The sequence below is a fragment of the Populus alba genome, chromosome 11 (assembly GCF_005239225.2).
Source record: "Populus alba chromosome 11, ASM523922v2, whole genome shotgun sequence".
NCBI lineage: Eukaryota > Viridiplantae > Streptophyta > Magnoliopsida > Malpighiales > Salicaceae > Populus > Populus alba.
This window is the reverse complement of record NC_133294.1, coordinates 15,621,244-15,638,009: the sequence shown is the minus strand read 5'-3', so window position 1 is coordinate 15,638,009 and position 16,766 is coordinate 15,621,244. Positions and strand designations below refer to the sequence as shown.

General features: G+C 32.8%; 1 protein-coding gene across 1 annotated transcript; it reads right to left on the bottom strand.

Annotated features, from left to right (window-relative positions):
- Nucleotides 1-5,334: 5,334 nt before the first annotated feature.
- On the bottom strand, nt 5,335-15,415 carry LOC118047515 (G-type lectin S-receptor-like serine/threonine-protein kinase At4g27290). The gene is made up of 6 exons (XM_035056834.2): nt 14,008-15,415; nt 6,950-7,212; nt 6,664-6,874; nt 6,311-6,548; nt 6,083-6,233; nt 5,335-5,948 (listed from the first exon to the last, which is right to left on the bottom strand). Exons 1-6 carry the CDS (start codon nt 15,263-15,265, stop codon nt 5,643-5,645), a joined length of 2,427 nt encoding a protein of 808 aa, XP_034912725.1. The 5' UTR covers nt 15,266-15,415; the 3' UTR covers nt 5,335-5,642.
- Between the last annotated feature and the right edge of the window lie 1,351 nt (nt 15,416-16,766).

The window sequence follows — 16,766 nt, the reverse complement described above, 5'->3', positions numbered from 1 at the left end:
TTCAATCCTAAATAGATTTAATTGGTAACAGATATATGCCACGTATTCAAGATGAGGTTTTGATAGTAACATGTCACGTAGCAGGGGCGGAGCTAGAATTATTTGTTAAGGGGGCCATAATTAATATAATAAAATATAATTTTTATTTTATTGTACATGAGTTGTAAAAAAACTTGTATAATTTAGTTTTATTCAAATAACTTACTATAAACATATAATTATTTTTGTATGAGGTAAAAAGTTGGAAAAAATACCAAATTGAGTCAAAGCAACGAAGTTAATTTCATCTTCATAATATATTCATCACTTTAATGTTAGTCTTTATATCTATCAAATATAAACATACAAAGTATATAAGAAACATTAGCTAAAACGAAGCATTATTTATGTTTGATAAACTTTGAAATAAAGCAAAAAATAATAAAGAACTATTCTCACTAATCAACGCGGGTTCTTTGTAAACTGAGGCGCATTGGAGTTGCTCAATCATAACTTTAACATTACACATTAGAGTTGGTTCACTAGGCTGCGGGTTATCAATATTTTTTTTTGAAAAAAAAAAATCAAATTCTTCTTATTTTGTTCTTGGTTCAACCTAAAATCAAAACATATATCGTGAGAAAAAATTGATAATTTTGGTGATTCTGCTAAAAACAAAACATAAAAAAAAAAAATCAAAGTATAATCAAAACAAACCAATGAAATATATCTAATTAATTAAAAAAAAACACTATAACTAGAATTCAAAAAACAATTGGTAAAATTAGCAGATCTAAGAAAAAAATAAAGCAAAAATGGTAGAATTATATATAAAAAACCTCATCAAATTATTAACAAACATCTCAAAATAAAATAAAAATAGATAGATTTTAAATTTAAGTTACCTTATTTTGTTTAATGAAAAATAAATTAATTGATGGCTTTATTTCAATTTTTTCGTTGAAAAATTTTACTTATGATTTATATTTATATTTTTGTTTTTGACCGGCTGCAAAATTTATTGTGCAAAGTAATGAATTTATATTTACAGGATTTATATTAGGGTACGTAAATTAATTTTTTTAAAAATCAAATTGAAAAATCACACTTAATTACAGTAAGAAAACTTTTGTAGAATAAAAAACCTCATCCACACTTAATTACCTAATAATACACACACACGCGCGCGTCTCTTTCCCTTCTCTCTATCACTCTTGCATGCAACAACTATTAACACGAGACTTGGAATAGAAATTCAAGTCAAGTGGTGTCCATCATCCCATTTTTTCAGAGACGGTGTGTGTGTGTGTATAAGGGCAGAATATTTTAGGGGGAGCCCGGGCCCCTGCTTGCCCCCCTCCTTCCGCTCATGTCACGTAGCTTTGAACAAAATAATTCAAAAAATACAAAGATTAAATAAGGGCAAAACCCGTTTCTTATGCTCTCAAATCATTTCATCCCTTAACACTTCCAATTTTTAACTTTGAATCAAACACAATCTAATTGTAATAAATTGCATGGTTTATTATCATTGTTGTTTGAACTAAACTCAAGGTAATAGGTTAATAGGCTCATTTGAAAATGTAGTATTATTTGTTTTTTTTTTTAAATTATTCAAAAATATATTTAAAACAATATTTTTTATTGTTTAAAAGTTATTTTTATATTAATATATCAAAATGATTTAAAATATAAAATAATTAATTAAAATTTTTTTATTTTAAATTTTAACCAAAACCAAACAGTGGCTAAGTTCTCATGTTAAGCCTAGGTAGTTAGCTTAGAAAGGGTAGGTTTAAAGCCCAGTAGGAATTAAAACATCAGACAAGTCCAAAAATTAAAAAAAAAAAAAAAAAAGAAGGTAAAAAACCAAACAGTGTTTTGGAAGAGATTTTGATAGTGTGAACCTAAATAAACTACTGTATCTTTGCTTCATTCCAACTAAGGAGTTTCTGCTCTGTAAAATATTCTCCGCTTCTTGTATTATTTATCTGTTCAGTAACTATATATATATATATATATATATATATATATAGAACAGTAAGAAAACCTATTCTACTTAAAATCTTAATCTAAGTCGGACAATAATCTGTACAAGAAAACAAACAAATTTCCTATAATGTTGGAATCCATATATATCTCCCCAGCTAACATGGATTTAGCTCTAATTCCTATTGACTATCAATTTAGTTATGATGTGAAAGTTCAAGCTGAGAATATAAAGAAGATGCATAGGTAATTATGTGACCAAATCATTAAACAAAATCAGAATTATAAAGTTCAAACTCAAAAACATAAGAAACAAATATCTTTCAAGGAAAAAGATTTGGTTTGGGTTTACCTTATAAAGGAATCCCATAATTTTCACGAAGTAAGATTCAAAGTTAAAAGATATTTTTTGTGATATAGAGACTTTCTACTAGAATTCTCTCTATATGTCTCATGTCTAATTAGAAAATGTTAAAGAATAATATAAATTATATCTTGAGATCTTACCTAATAACTTAAGCTATTGGATTGAGATGGTTATTTGATATGGTATTAGAGCCTTAATGACCAAGCAGTCACGAGTTCGAATCTCACTATTCTTCATTTATTTGATAAAAAAAAAAATTAAACAAAAGTTAATGTGAGTTTGCGTAAGTTTCAAACCTAAAAGAAAAGGGTTTTATTGAGATGGTGTATTAAAAAATAATATAAATCATATATTAACTCATCTAACATCTTAAATTATTGAGTTGAGAAGTTTCTTCGATAGAAAATGGATGAATGAGAAATTGAAATTTAAAGTAAAGTCAATACTTGATTAAAACAAAGAATTATGTCTATTTGAAATAAAATAATTTATTTTCAAATTTAAATAAAAACCTATCAGACAATTACATATGTGCATGACAGAGTTATATTTATATTTATTTTATTATCATTTTAAATGCTGTTGATGATAAGTGATTGAAGAAACCTAAAAAACGACATTGTAATTAAACTATAAACACCATAAGGCAAGTAATAAATAATTTATTTCTAGCTTAGGCTACCAGTAAAGATCATGAGTGGATTCATTTTTTATTTACATTAGTAATTATAACACTTTTATCCTCAAACACGCATTCCAAATAAAAAAAATAAGATTTAAATTTGAATGATAAAAAAAATAAAAGGAGATGAAATTAAAGAATAATTGTAAGTTTACATCATATTAAAAAATTAATAATTAAAATAATAAATAATAAATTTAAAAAATTAAAAATTAAATGATAGTGAAATTATTAAAAACCAATTACAAGAATAAAAATCAAATAAGAATTAAATTACAGGAGGTGATTTGATTTCTTAAATGGACTGCCACAAAATTCAAAAATGAAAAGGAGAGAGAGAAAGAAAAAAACACCAAACTCGATGCGTGTTAAGAACACACGCCACACGCCGCTGCATTGTATTGGGCCCGCAGAGAGCTTTGGAAGATAGCCTTGAAAAGCAGTGTTTAATAGCCGACAACAACCTCTTGTACACCACCCAAATAGCTAGAAAGTAATGTAATAGATTAGCAAGTCGTTGGCTTTGGATTGTGGTGTGTGGCCAATCAAAGGTCCTAATCCTACTGCTAAAATAACAAATCACAATAAATACAAACTCCATCGACAATGAAGCGAAGATACAGTAGTTTATTTAGGTTCACAGTTCACACTATCAAAATATCTTCCAAAAACACTGTTTGGTTTCTTTACTCTTTTATTTTTTTTTTGGTCTTTGTCTGATGTTTTAATTTCTACTGGCTTTAAACCTACCCTTTCTAAGCTAACTACCTAGGCTTAACATGAGAACTTAGCCACCGTTTGGTTTTGTGTTCTACATGGATCGGTTAAATTTTTTTTAAAAAATTGTTTAAAATTATTTTTTTATCATCCATATGTTATAAAATCTTTAGCTTGTATGTCTATGTGACATGTTACTATCAAAACCTCATCTTGAATACGTGGCATATATCTGTTACTAATTAAATCTATTTAGGATTGAAATTTCGACAAGACAACAACTGGGACTCTATATTATTACAATAAAATGATGAAAGCCTTTATGTCCTGTCCAGCTCCAGCTTACCTGCAACGCTTATTCAAGTGGGACATGATCTTCCCCCCCCCCCCCCAATATATATCGATATCGGTTAAATTAGCAATCAAACAAATAATAAAAATTTCCATGAAAAAGTAAATTTTTAGTTTTTGGGTACAAAATCTAAGATTTTTCTTTCCAAATTTGATATCAACAAACTCTTGATGATCATACTTTTCATTTGATAGTGATCCAAAAACGGTTGGGTTAAACATTTTTTATTTGGTCTGCTTGGATAAAAATATTTTACAGTTTTTTTAATTTTTAGATTAATATGGTTGTTCCAAATTAGTTTACATGATTTCGATTAATTTAATGGGTTTTAAAGTTAACCATATAAGTCTCCAGTGATTCTGAAATTTATGAAGATTTGAATTGATGATTTCTAAAAAACAAACTCAAAACTTGACGAATTAAATTACACCCCTTGTATTTAAAGATCAGTTTTGATTTGATTTGATTTGATTAAGTATTTTTTTATTTTCAAACCGATTCAAACCAAAATTATTTTGCTAACACTGGACTTTTCCTCACTTCATCTCAAAAAGGATCTAAGCTAACTAAGCTAAATAGTGCACGAATGGCAAGCTCCGGTCTTCTCTTATATCCACTGTAACTTTCATTACTGCAGGTAGCTTGACTCTTGGTATAGCTCGTAGTAAGCATAGAGGAGTAGTTATCCTTTGTATGATTGTATCCATACATCTTGAGGTCCTGTGAGAAATAGAAAGAAAGAGAATAAAAAAATTAATAGAAAAAGTAAAGAGGGGCATGCCTTTGACTGGGAGGACTGTCAAGCATAAAGCTTAACAGTTGTGGAGCATTGATGAGGAGGAGGCGAATCTGAGAGGGACAAGAAGACATAAAGAATAGACGGATGGGGCGGCTACTTAATTTTGTCTTATAGTTTTTTTTATATTTTAAAAATATTTTAAATATTTTAAAAAAAATTAATTGTTTTCTTTACTTTATTTTAATAATTTCTTTACGAAATGAAACAAAAGCAACGACGAAATCTTTTGAGCTAGTATTCCATGCCCTAATTTTTTTTTATATAGATAGTAAAGTGAGAAAGGTTTTAGACCACTTTAAAGAAAAAATTAAAAAAAATTGGGCAATTTATGGCTCTCACCGCTGTTTCTTATTTGACTAGGCTTCTTTGAGGTGCAATTTTAGAGTAGGAAAGCAAAGACTCAAGTCAACAGGAAAGCTTAAAATAAACAGGCAGGCCAAAATATTTAATAATAATAATAATAATAATAATAAGATTTCTGTTATCCTATTTGATAATGACTTGATAATATGCAGTTAACTAGACAAGCAAGAACTGAAAAAAATGGACGAAAAAACAAGTGTGCAATCCACTTCGCTACACAGGAAGACTTGTCAAACGAAACAACTATAGAAATAAAGGACGAATATTGAAACCATTTAGCTCCAATCACTCTGTCGTGGAATGGTGTGACTGGTAGAAAGCAGGAACAGATGTCACTGCATATCTGAAAGCATGGAATTTTCTAGCTTCAACTCCGTTGTCAATCGACGATAGGCTACCGTGCCTCTAATATTGTCAGACTAACCTCATTTAATGAATGAGCTTCATGCTTGCTTGATGAACTGTCCTTTTCAGATGGATTATTTCCCATAAAAAAACCAGGCTGCTTAGGCTGAGGCAATGGATTCTCACTGCCTAACATTACAACCACAGTCGACATGGTTGGTCTGTCTTCTGGTCGCTGTTGCACACATAATAAAGCCACATGAATGCATCTTAAAACTTCAGCTAGATTGCTCGAATCACTCAAACCTTCATCAATCAGGTCCAATGGTGTTCCTTTGGTCCAAAGAATCCATGCCTTCCAAAACAACACAGTGTATCAGTGGATGGATCATTCTGATTTGCATAACAGCAATGAATATATCTTTATTCAGTTGACTATAGAAGTATCCAGAAGGAAAATGCTATGGCATGTTGTTTACAAAAGCTTACATGTCCAAGAAGGTTAAGGTTCTGGTCTGGGTGACAAAATCCCCTGTTTTTCTTTCCACTCACAATCTCCAGAACTAGGACACCGAAACTGAAGACATCCGATTTCACAGAGAAGTGTCCATCTAATGCGTACTCAGGAGACATATATCCACTGCAAAATAATATCGGCTAGATAAGTTCTGAAAGCATATAAATGCAATACAACGTGGCCAGTTTAAGAATACTTACTATGTCCCAACTACCCTATTAGTATTGGCCTCCACTTGATCTCCACCAAACATTCGAGCAAGGCCAAAATCTGAAATTTTTGGGTTTAGCTCATTATCCAGTAAAATGTTGCTGGCTTTAATGTCTCTATGAATGATCCTCAGTCTAGAGTCTTGGTGAAGATAAACAAGCCCTCGAGCTATTCCCCCAATGATGTGGATACGCCTTCTCCAATTCAGTAATTTCGTTCTGGTTAAATCTGCTCAATTTCTCTATCATGTTAGTCCAGCACCAGCACTTGTTATAGAAGCATTAATTGATAAATGATAAATGATAATAAAACATGCTATCTATTGATCAGTATAGGCTCAAACCAAAAATAATGGAGTCCAAGCTCTTGTTTGGCATGTATTCATAGATCAACATTTTTTCATCTTTATGGATGCAAAAACCGAGAAGCTTCACAAGGTTGCGATGCTGAAGTTTAGCAATTAATACAACTTCATTCTTGAACTCGTCCATTCCTTGCCCAGAACTTTTGGAGAGCCTTTTCACTGCTATTTCTTGTCCATCTACCAATGTACCCTAAATCACAAATAATCAACATAACTTAGTTTAATATTACCATATTGTTTGCACAAGTAGCAGATTTCTATTCACCTTGAATACTGGTCCAAAACCGCCTTCTCCCAGCTTGTTCATGCTAGAGAAATTATTAGTGGCATGTTCTATCGTGTTCAAATCATATAGAGGTAACTCCATGTCTTCTTTCCTCTCTTCGCTGCTGTCATTCTTTCTGAGATATGTTTTCCTTGCGTAGGAGACAACTCCTAGTATCAGCAAACATAGAATCGATATGACAGAGCTAGCAATTATTACTGCCTGCTTCTTCTTACCGACGGGTCTTTTTTTCTCAACATTTTCTGCAAGCAAAGAGGAGTTGTTAGTGGACGCATTCTTTTAGTTCAACATCACTTCTTAAATAGAATTTTAATAAAATCTTGTAACTTTTTTTCAGTGCTGAGGGCTATTCTCAAAATGGAAATTAGGAGAAGTGAAATTTTATAGCATGTTCAGATGGGAAGATGGAGTAGAAGAAACGATGCTTTCTAGTTTCTAGTTTTGATGAATGAAAAGTGATGTAGCCGGGCTTGCGATAACAAGTGATTTTGATTAGTTAGGTGTGGATCTGCCACAACTAGATGAGGATCTATCTCAAACAGATTATTTGGATGACCTACCAAATTATTTCTAAGCCCAAGAGGAATTAATTATGGAAGCTTCAAACCAGAATGATGGCTTAAAAAGACCATAACTTTTGATTTGACCATTGGATCGGGCTCAAAGTTTTATAGGAGTAGCCTTTATCGCACTATGTGAACTGTCAAATCTTTAAATATAAAAAATCTCACCTTGAGGCCTCGATTTGGGTCTGTTTAAATTATTTTCCTTGTTTTATTCGGATTTCATGCATTGTTTTGGATTTTATGGTTATTTTCATTGTATTTTTATTTTTTTTTTCAGTTGAGGAAGGGTTTATGACCTATTTAAGGTTTTGTAAATCTCCTTAGGAGATAAACTTTATCAATATTATTTTTAGAGAGGATAAAGCTAGAAATTTAGGGTTCACATCTATAGCTCCTTTTGCTCATAAAATTTATGTGTCATGTGTTTGCTTGTTATCTTTAGCTTTCGCTTGCATCAAATGGTATCAAAGCCTAACAATCCCAAGTTTATTGCATGTTGTGTGTTGCAATCCTATGGAAGAGATTTTGTTTGCTTGTTGTGTGCCACTAACAAGAAAAAGGTCATGGAGCAGGGTGTGGCCAAGAAGCGGATGAGGAGCCCTCCCTTGATTGAGGAACATCCAATAGCTTGTCTTTGAAGACATGCAAAGGCAAATCATATAATTGACTCGTAGGCTAGAGAAAAGGGACAAATAGGATCAGGGGCAGTGTGACCAGGACTAGGAAAGTGATCCTGGGTTTTTGGCTAGTATTGACAATCAGAGGTGAATTTAGAGGAGACAACCTCTTGAGCGAGAAGAGAACAAATTTAGGGATTTTAGCTTTCATATCGAAATCCCTATGTTTTCAGGAACTTTATAGATAGAAGAGTTCATAGTCTAGTTGAAAGAGGTTGACGGGATTTTTTAAAACAAAAACATATTTGAATAGACGCAACTGAAGTTAATTACGATTAGATTAAAGGGCAGTGCATCTGTTTAGTGGGGCAATTAAAGAAGACAAGAGAGAGAAAAAGCAAAGCTAAAATCAATGATTGAGACAAGATGAAGAAGAAGACGAGAGAACACTTCCTTCCTTTTAGCTACTCACAAACTCTGTACTAGAGGCTTTATACACTAAAACAAAGAGGTAATTATGTCAATAAGTACACTAATGAGTTTTACCAGCTAGTTTCCAGGAATGATTTGATAGAAACAAAAAAGCAGCTGGCCACAAGGTACTTTAATGGTGTACATCAATATATCCAGGATGTATTATGTCTTTAGGCCTTATGGATGATTTTAGAGGCGTATCAGAGGGATTTAATAGTGGAGAAGCAGCAAGTTGCTAGGGATGATAACATAAACTTCTAGGTATAACAAAATAATAAATGATGCAATAGTGACCTAAGACAAACCACCAACAAGAATAGGTCAAACTAACAAAATCAACGAGTAACAAGTCAAGGTGGCTTTAATTTTTATTTTTATTATTATTTTAGATGTGGTGAGTTGAGACATCAGATTAGTAAGTATAACAAACCAAAGAGTTGTCTAGGAAAGAACCTACTAATAGAGGAGAAACCCATGAATTTTGCTAATAATAAAGATGATTCAGATAGTAATGGGGATGTCCTGCTTGGAGATGGTAGTACAACCCTTGTGATTAGAAAGAGTTTGTTGACACCTAATGGTGATTCAAATGAGGCTTTGAGTCATAACAATATTTTTCACTCTATATACACCATCAAAGACAAAGTCTATAGTTTGAGCATAGATAGTGGGAGCTGTAAGAATATGGTATTTGTAGAGGCAATAAAGAAATTCCAGCTAGCAACTAAAATTCACCTTAAACTCCAGCTAATATGTGTTAATGCTTAGGAGTACAGTCAGAGAAGAGGAAAAAGTAGATGATAATTTTGATGAGGTATAAGTTGTGTTTGTAGAATTTTAACATTTGATGCCAAATGAGTTTCCCCAAGGCGTACCTCACATAAGATAGATATAACATCATATTAACTTGATGTCGGGTTTTAGCCTGCCAAACAAACCAACTTATAGACTTTGCCCTAAATAAGTTGAAGAAATAAGTGGTGGAGAAGTGACATATCCAAAAAAGTATGAGTTATTGTGTTCTGCCAGCCTTTTTAGTCCCTATAAAGGATAGATCATGACATTTGTGTGTAGACAGCCACACCATCATCTAGATCATAGTAAAATACATGCACCCCATATTGCATCTAAATGACATGTTAAACTAGTTGGCAAGTTCTAAAGTATTCTCCAGGATTGACCTCAAGAGTTGATATTATCATATCAGAATCAAACTAAAAGATGAATGGAAAACAAGTTTCAAAACTCATTTTGGGTTATATGAGTGGATGATTATGCTATTTGTTTTGTCCAATGCTCCCAGCACCTTCATAAGGTTCATGTATAAGATATTGAGGTCACTCATGGTTAGATTTGTTATGGTTTATTTCAACGATATTCTAATTTATAGTCCTATTCTAAAGTCTCATTTAGAACACCTATGAGCTATTTTTAATACTCGATGGAAGGAACAATTATATGTCAACCAAAAAAAGTGTAAATTCTTTACTAATATTGTTGCTTTTGTTTTTGGCTTTATTATGTTTGTTTATGGTGTTCAGGCTAATCAAAGTAACATTTTTATAATTATGGAGTGGCCAACACTGAGAAGCATTAATGATGTTTGGATTTTTCACGACCTTGCATTTTTTTTTTATAGAAGGTTCATCAAGAACTTTAATTCCCTTATTGCATATATTACAAAGTGCCTAAACAGATATAGCTTTTAGTGGATAGATAAAGCTAAAACTAGTTTTTAATTGGTAAAGCAGAAAATGATTGAAGCTCTAATGTTGGCATTAATAGACTTTGAGAAACTATTTGAAGTAAATTGTGATGCTTTTGGGTAGGTATTGAAGGAGTTATTAGCTAGGATGGGCACCTAATCGCCTTCTTCAGTGAGAAACTGTCCAGCTCGAAGAAAAACTACTCCACATATGAGCTGGAGCTTTATGCTATTGTTCAGACTCTAAAGCATTAAAGGCTCTACCTCATACAGAAGCAGTTTACTTTAATTATAGATCATGAAGCTCTAAAGTACATAAATGGGCAACAAAAGCTGAGTCGTCGGCATTCGACGTGGGTGTCATTTCGACAAGAGTTCACCTTTTCATTAAAACACCAATCGAGCAACTTAAATAAGGTGGTTGATGCTCTTGGTATAAGGGTTACCTTGCTCAACAACATATGTATAAATGTGCCAGGATTTTATACTTTCTATGTGTTATATTCAAATGATTCCTCATTTAGACAGATTTATGTTAAGTTATTAGAGGGAGGTAAATGAGAAAGCTTTATACGGTTAAATGATTTATCTTTTTCATGGTTTACATCTATGTATTTCATTTTTTCTTTACATGAGCATATCATTCGTGAATCATATTGTGATGAGCATTCTAGATGGGATAAGACACTGGCTCTAATGTTAGCATATTATTATTAGCTTAAATTATTGGGTCAGGTTTTCAAAAAGTGTGTTATTTGTGAGAGATCCAAAAGGACTTTATGAAATGCTGGATTGTACACCATATTACCAATTCCTAATGCTCAATGGCTAGACATGAGCATGAATTTTGTATTAGGCTTACCCTGTACTCAATGAGCCATGAACACTATTTTTATTGTTATTAACAAGTTCACAAACATGGCCCATTAAAGACCATAGATCCATCTCGGGTAGCCTAACTTTACTTCAATGAGGTGGTTCATTTGCATGACATTCCTGGGTCCATCATTTTGAATAAGGATGTAAAGTTCATAAGTATTTCTAAAAGAGCTTATAGGCAAGGATAGGTAGTCAGTTGAACTTTAACAGTGTTTATCATCCTCAAACAGATGGTTAAACAAAGGTGGTTAATCATCATCTCAACAGCTTACTACGAAGCCTGGTCGGAGATAAGTTGAAATAGTAGGATATGGCATTGCGACAGGCAGAGTTCACTTATAACAGGTTTTAGAATTGGACCACCCAACTAATTTCTTTTGAGATAGTCTATGGATAGGATCCTTCTAGAGTATTAGAGCTAATTTTTGTTCCTTGTATCATACAACTAAATGTATAAGCTATAAATATGGTAAATTACTTGCATGGAATACATAAGGAGGTCATGTCGACAATCAATGATAACAATGCCAAGTATAATGTCTTGGCTAATACTCATAGAAGAAAAGTGGTGTTTTGAGGTTGGTGATTTGGTATAGGAAGCCTTTACACGTGACAGGTTTCTAGTGGGTGAGTATAACAAGTTAAAGGAAAGGAAGATAGGCCTATGTGAGGTGTTGCAAAAGATAAATGATAATGCTTACAAGATTTGTCTTCCTAATCACTTAAAGACTTTTGATGTCTTCAATGTCCAGCACTTGACATCTTATTTAGAAGAGGAATAAAACTTGAGGACGAGTTCTCTCTAACATGGGAAGAATGATGTAGCCATGCTTGAAATAATAAGTGATTATGAGTAGTCAAGTGTAGATATGTCATAATTAGATGAGAATCTACCCAGACAAATTATGTGGATTGCCTAGAAGATGTATTTATGGACTAGTGGGACAAGTCTAGGCCTAAGAGGAGGTTTGGTCATTTCATACTAGAATGATGGCTTAAAAAGCTATAACTTTTGATTCGACAATTAGATCGGTCTTAAATTTTTACAAGAGTTTTCATAGACCATTTTCCCTATAATAGCCCCTATAATGCTATGCAAACCAATGCATCTTCATATATCCAAAACCTTTCCTCGAGGCCCTAATTTGGGTCAATTATGTTATTTTCCTTGTTTTATTCAAATTTCATGCATTGTTTCACATTTTATGGTTATTTCATTTGTATTTTCATATATTTATTTTGTTTCGTAGTTGAGATAGGGTTTCTGGCTTATTTAAGATTTTGTAAACTTTTTAAAGATGCAGACTTTATCAGTATTATTTTTAGAGAGAATAAAGCTGGGAATTTGAGGTTCACATTTATAACCCTTTTCGCCCATCAAATTTTTGTGTTCTATGTTTATTTATTTTCTTTAACTTCTATGTGCATAAAAAGGATTCATATGTCAAAAATCAACCTAAAGGTGCTCAAAATACTGTAGGGAAACCACGTCTATACCTTTTAAAATGCTTTCTATTCAAGTGTGTTTGATATTATGGTAGCTGTTGTGGTTGTGGTTTGAAAAAAGTGATTTTATAAAAAATACTTTTAATTGAGGTTGGTTTGGAAAAATATATGTTTGGTTAAAACTATGGTTGAAATTGAGGTTGAACAAAAAGTAGTTTAATGTGTTTGGTTAACAATGTTTTTCAAATTGAGGTTATAAAATAACTAAAAAAGACATATATTAATATTGTGGTTTTTAATTGAAATATTGTAGATTTAACTACTACTATTACATCATGAGATAAACAATATTTTATATAAAGTATTTTTTATTGTTTCATTAAACTATTTGCAATTCTATCACATATAAAATCTATCCGACAAGGACTACAGTTTTCATGGCTTCCTGAGTGTGCAACAACATCATGTAAAATATCATTAGGAATAAAATTAGGATTGCGATCAAATTCTACAAATGCTACATCATCATGCGATTTCCTTATAATATTAGTGTCATTAAATAATGTTAAACACTAATTTTACAATTAAAACATAATATCTGATAAAGTTTTTTGGATTTTTTTTTTATTTTATTGGGTTAGACCTAGACATCGGGCATTTAGATTTGGGTTGGACCCGGTTCGGCCATGAATAATGGATACACTCTCCACTGTTCACATGCAACATGAATAGTGGAGAATGCAGAAGACAAAGGAGAAGGGGAAAGGGAAGAGGAAGAGGAAGAGTAGTGGCTGGCGGTGGAAATGGTGGAGGTCGGTGGTGAGCTGCTCTCCACTGTTCATATGCAACGTGAACAGTAGAGAATGCGGAAGACAAAGGAGAAGGAGAAAGGGAAGAGGTAGAGCAGTGGTTGGCGATGGAAAAGGCGGAGGCCGGTGGTGAGCTGCTCTCCACTATTCACATGCAACATGAACAATGGAGAATATAGAAGACGAAGGAGAAGGGGAAGGGGAAGAGGAAGAGCAGTGGTTGACGGTGTTATTCACTGCTTTGTTTATGTTCTTCTTTCGCACCCTTGTTTACTGTGTTTATAAACACAGTTTGCACCTTAGCCCAGAAGGCAGCTTGAAGTTGCTTTTGGTTGTCTAGCGGTTTAACCGCAGATGGTCATGGGTCCCATAAACAATAATATATGTTTAGACTGTAACCAAACACATGACAATGATGTTTTTTTTGTAAACACAACCACGGCGCTAAACACGCCCGAAATGAAGTGTTTTCTATAGCTTAAGAACAAACAATGGAGACTATTAAAAAATCAGTATTCATTAGCATTAATAGAAGGCATACCTAATTCTGAAACCGCAATCCTGACATAAAGGTCTTGTCCATCCCCATTTGACCTTCTTGTATCAATGAGGCGACCAAACCAAATCAGGCAGCCACTTCCACCTCCTCTGATATCTAAATTTGCATATGCAGTGCAGGAGCAGTTCTTCAAACATATTCCCTTACATTCCTCGAGACCAGTGCTTTTATTATACCAGGAAGAAGATGTGTCAGGCAATTTCATCCTCGAATAATTTTGAAAGCGATCTTTGTCACTGCAAGGAGTCCTTCGAACACACCCACCTGACCAATTTGACAACTTCCAATCTCGTGGAGACTTGGGCATGAATCCATCCAGGCATGCGCATATAGGAGAATTATTTAACTGGCAGTATGCATTTGGACCGCAAATAGAATAGTTTTCACATATATCATGCTGGGCAATTTCAACATACTGCCATTGATGTGTTCGATCATTCCATATTGAGCGCTGTGGAATGCCCCATGGAGCTAGTTTAAGCCTCGGAAAACCTAAGCTTGTGCTCCCAAAAACGAAATATCCCTCCTTGTCGTTGAGCACAAAATCATCTGTTGAAATTGAATCAGGTTTCGGAATTATTTCTGCAGCATAACGTATGCCATTCCATGACCCAATTCTAACCTGTGTTTTATTCCCCTTCTTCAAAAGTAGCTGCGGATACCCGTTAGGATCTAGAAGGAAAGAAAAATCACCTCGAGCAGGATCTTCTGAGCTCTTCCAGGATGACAGAGAGCTTTCAAGCCCAGTTACAAAGTTGATTCCTAGTTTCATTCCTGGCAGCAAGGTGTCACAAGGATAGTCAAAACTCTGCCACAGAAAGTTAGCAGTCTTGTTATCATTTTCTTCTCTTACAACAAGATTTCCGGTCTCCAAGAGCTCTGCGACTGCATTCTCTGCAGTTCTTGACGAATTCGACGACCAAACAATATCTTTGGTGCTATTGTATAGGATAAGTATCCCTTCGCTTGTGATATTCAGGACTCCCAAACTATTGGAAAGTGGAATTTCTCTATTTGCCACCCAAAAAACCGTCTGAGGAGACTTCGTAAACCATAAACCCAAGTATCGGTTTCTTGAATTTGTAGGACTGAAAAATCCTAATTCGAAGCTTCCGCCGTCTGAAGGTAGAGTCTCACCATCTCTTATGGAGTGGCTTGGATTGATAATAGCTGGTGTGGTGGAGTTGGTTAAGATGAAGAATAAGAAACAGCATACAAAAATCACTACAAATCTTCCCATTGAAGAGAGCTTTTCACATTAGTCACTTATGATTACAGCACAACTAACGTTTTGGTATTAATATACAGGTTGATGAGTAAGAGACAAGATTATGTAGTGCAGAGTTTCTCACCGGAGCTTTTCTGAAAGGAAAATGACACAAGGGTCTCACTTTTCTCCTGTTGTGATTCCAAGGACTCGAAGGTCCATCACATATTTTTGTCATAAATGATGGTTGAAAGTTCTAGCGTTTAGTTTAACTAGATATGCTTTATCATAAATATAAAATTTTAATTAAATTTAATATCTTAGGTAATTTAATGAAAGTTGCATTAAAATTATAATAACAAAATAATAAACTAAACAATAAAATTCATAGATTCAATGAGAAAGCATGCAATAATTACAGGCCTGACAGGTTAATTCAATTGATTTATTTTTTTAAATTGATTTTTTTTTAAATTTTATAATTTAATAATGTGTTTGATTGAAAATTAAGTTTAATGATTTATTTTGATTTGATTTTTATATGGTTATCTTGACCTTATGACTTGTAAATAATGTTTAATTAACAAGCTAACCTTTACTGATTTGGCTCATTTTTTGTGTCCTTTTTAAATAAAAATTTGTATAAATTTCATCATTCAACATTGGATCCGATAGGATTGATTGAGAATTGATTTTCATAATTTGTTTTCATTAGTTTTTTATAAAGTTATCTCAGTCTCGTAACTAGAATTGTGAATTTGACAAGTTAATCTGCGTTAAACCATATATTTTTTTATTATTTTCTTTCTGTGAGCTTATCTCGATCTCATGACTCTGATCATTGGTTTAGCGGATTGACTTGGGTTTATGTTCTTTTTTTAATTGATTTTTTCTTAGTTTCATCCTTCAACATTGAACTGATTACGAATTGAACTTTGTAATTTGTTTCAAATTTTTTACATATGGAGTTATCTTAATCTTATAATTCGAGTTGTTAGTTTAACAGGTTAGCTTAGGTAACTTTTTAGGTCATTTTTTTAATTTCATCATTCAATATTGGGCTGATTGAAAATTAGGTTTTATAATTTTATTTTATTTTTGTTTTTTATGAGGTTATCATGGCCTGATAACCAGGGTTACAGATTTGATATGTTAATTATAGTTGACCCAAGTATTTCAATATGTTGTTACTTAATATTAAAAAATATATATATCATTTTGATTATTTTTTTTTATCAAACTATGTTTTTACGAGTCTTCCAGGTTATTTTTGGACCCGCAAAGTCAACTAAATCACATCGAGTTAACCTCCACATGATTTAATTTTTTTCATTAAAAAAACATTAGCAATTTTTAAATATTTTATTTTGTTAAAAAAAAAATTAACCCCACCCGCGGGGTAAAAATCTAGTTACTTCTATAAGCATGATAACATTGCTGCTACGCGCCCTGAGCCCTCCTGTAACCGCTGCGCACTTGAAAGCAATTGCGTCGTCTAAAATTGTTTAGCTTTTATTGTTTTGTTTTACGTCTC